This window comes from Sinocyclocheilus grahami, unplaced genomic scaffold (assembly GCF_001515645.1).
Source record: "Sinocyclocheilus grahami isolate Dianchi unplaced genomic scaffold, SAMN03320097.WGS_v1.1 scaffold3575.1, whole genome shotgun sequence".
Taxonomy (NCBI): Eukaryota; Metazoa; Chordata; class Actinopteri; order Cypriniformes; family Cyprinidae; genus Sinocyclocheilus; species Sinocyclocheilus grahami.
This window is the reverse complement of record NW_015508677.1, coordinates 38,451-40,156: the sequence shown is the minus strand read 5'-3', so window position 1 is coordinate 40,156 and position 1,706 is coordinate 38,451. Positions and strand designations below refer to the sequence as shown.

At 39.7% G+C, this 1,706-nt stretch overlaps 1 protein-coding gene across 1 annotated transcript in view; it reads left to right on the top strand.

Annotated features, from left to right (window-relative positions):
* Window positions 1-284: 284 nt before the first annotated feature.
* The window catches only part of LOC107576363 (filamin-interacting protein FAM101A-like), a gene marked incomplete at its 3' end in the record, with an annotated part of 9,492 nt that continues 8,070 nt past the window's right edge, over window positions 285-1,706 (top strand). The window contains exon 1 of the mRNA XM_016262557.1: window positions 285-617. Within this exon, the coding sequence (XP_016118043.1) occupies window positions 402-617 (216 nt within the window). The remainder of the gene's footprint in view (window positions 618-1,706) is intronic.

The following is a 1,706-nucleotide window of genomic DNA, read 5'->3' as shown; positions in this document are numbered from 1 at the left end:
GCCGATACCGATATGGTGGCCGATATATCGTGCATCCCTACCTATAATAGACCGTTTAATCACAGAATCTGTTGTGACAACTTACCCCATTTAGTGTGACATCATGCCCTGCATTATATAGACCAGGTCTGTGTCTATATAGAAACTGACTCTGAAAAAGAAACCTACCCTGAGAAATATTCACTGAAATCAAAATTGACTCTAGTGAAAACTTTGGAGTCAAAAGTGAAAACTAGCCCAATTCTCCCATATAATATATATTGTAATACTTTCGTTTTAGGCATCTATTGGGACACCAGGACTCCGTCTGTGGCTCTGATATGGGACTTTAGGTTTATGCCTCTCGTATTGTCGTTCCTGGAGGGAATTCTCTGGCTTAAAACATTTACGCTCTTCCAGAAATGGTGGGGCATTTACATTTGCAAGCTATGGATGAGAGTTTGAAAGGAAAGAACCGGGATGGACTGATTGATAGTCCAGATTCAGGACTCCCTCCAAGCCCCAGTCCGCCCTTCTACTCTCTGTCACCGGGGATCCTCGAGTCACGCTCCGGCAGCTGCTCAACCCCAAATGAGCTGCAAGGATACTGCAGAAAGGAGAGCCGGGAAGGCAAACTGGTATGCATTCATCTAATGAAGCCTCAGAGCTTAAATGAGACCCAAGAAGGACGTGTTCCTCAATCAACATCCTTTGCTGGCAGTGGAACAGTTTTCCTATCAACCAATCGGTGCACTGATTTTAGGGGTAGGGTACTGCTTGTTGTTCAGGAAAAGGATGTTGATGCAGGAACATGCCCTACTTGGATAAATCATGTGCAGTCTTTAGACCCATGCATGAGGACTATGAATGGAAGCAATCAGTTTTAAAAGGAGATAAAACAACGACACTGATAAACACAATGCATTATGTTTGCATTTTTGATTATGGTTATTTCGCACACACTTAAGTTATAAATGTCAGTGATATTTGAACTGTGTTCATGTGTGGCTTTGGAGATATGAGCTGTGTGTCATCCAAAGGTTTTAGATCCAGTTGTTGTCTTCCATCAGTTTTGTCCTTTGACAGATGAACCTACACCTTAAATGCATTTATTTAAGTCATGATGTAACAGAAGTAGAGGCAGATATTTTTTGCGGAGTGAAACGGATTAACAAAAAAAGAAAAACATTACTTGGCTCAGTTGTTGACTAGATGGAGGCATATCTGTAATGCGAGTTTGAGGTTGATCGCAAAAAAAGCAATGGGTTTAAATGGACTACAATACGATAAAGATCAATATCATGCATTTAGAAAATAGGTATTTCATTTCATACCAACTTTAAATAACATCATATCAGTTGTAATATGATTATCTGTTGTTATGGTAGTCGCCATTTCATATTCACTATGGATACAGATGATATTTACAAATGGTTAAGGCGTTTGACTTCAGTTACTCATTCATACTGGCAGCATTCAAGCTGCTTCTGTATGAACAGAACAATTCGAAAGTCACATGAGAGCACGTTTTTAAATGAAGTAGATTCAATCCAAAACAACATGTTAGAATATTGAAGTACATATTTATTTTTTTGACATAAACACAAACCGACACTGTTGACAGTGTGGTGGCCAGAGACAAATAATGAGAGGTAATAGTGCAGAATCTTGAAATAGAAAGAGGTTCAGGTGCTCGTGCCTCTGGAGACTCACTCTAATGAAGCAGG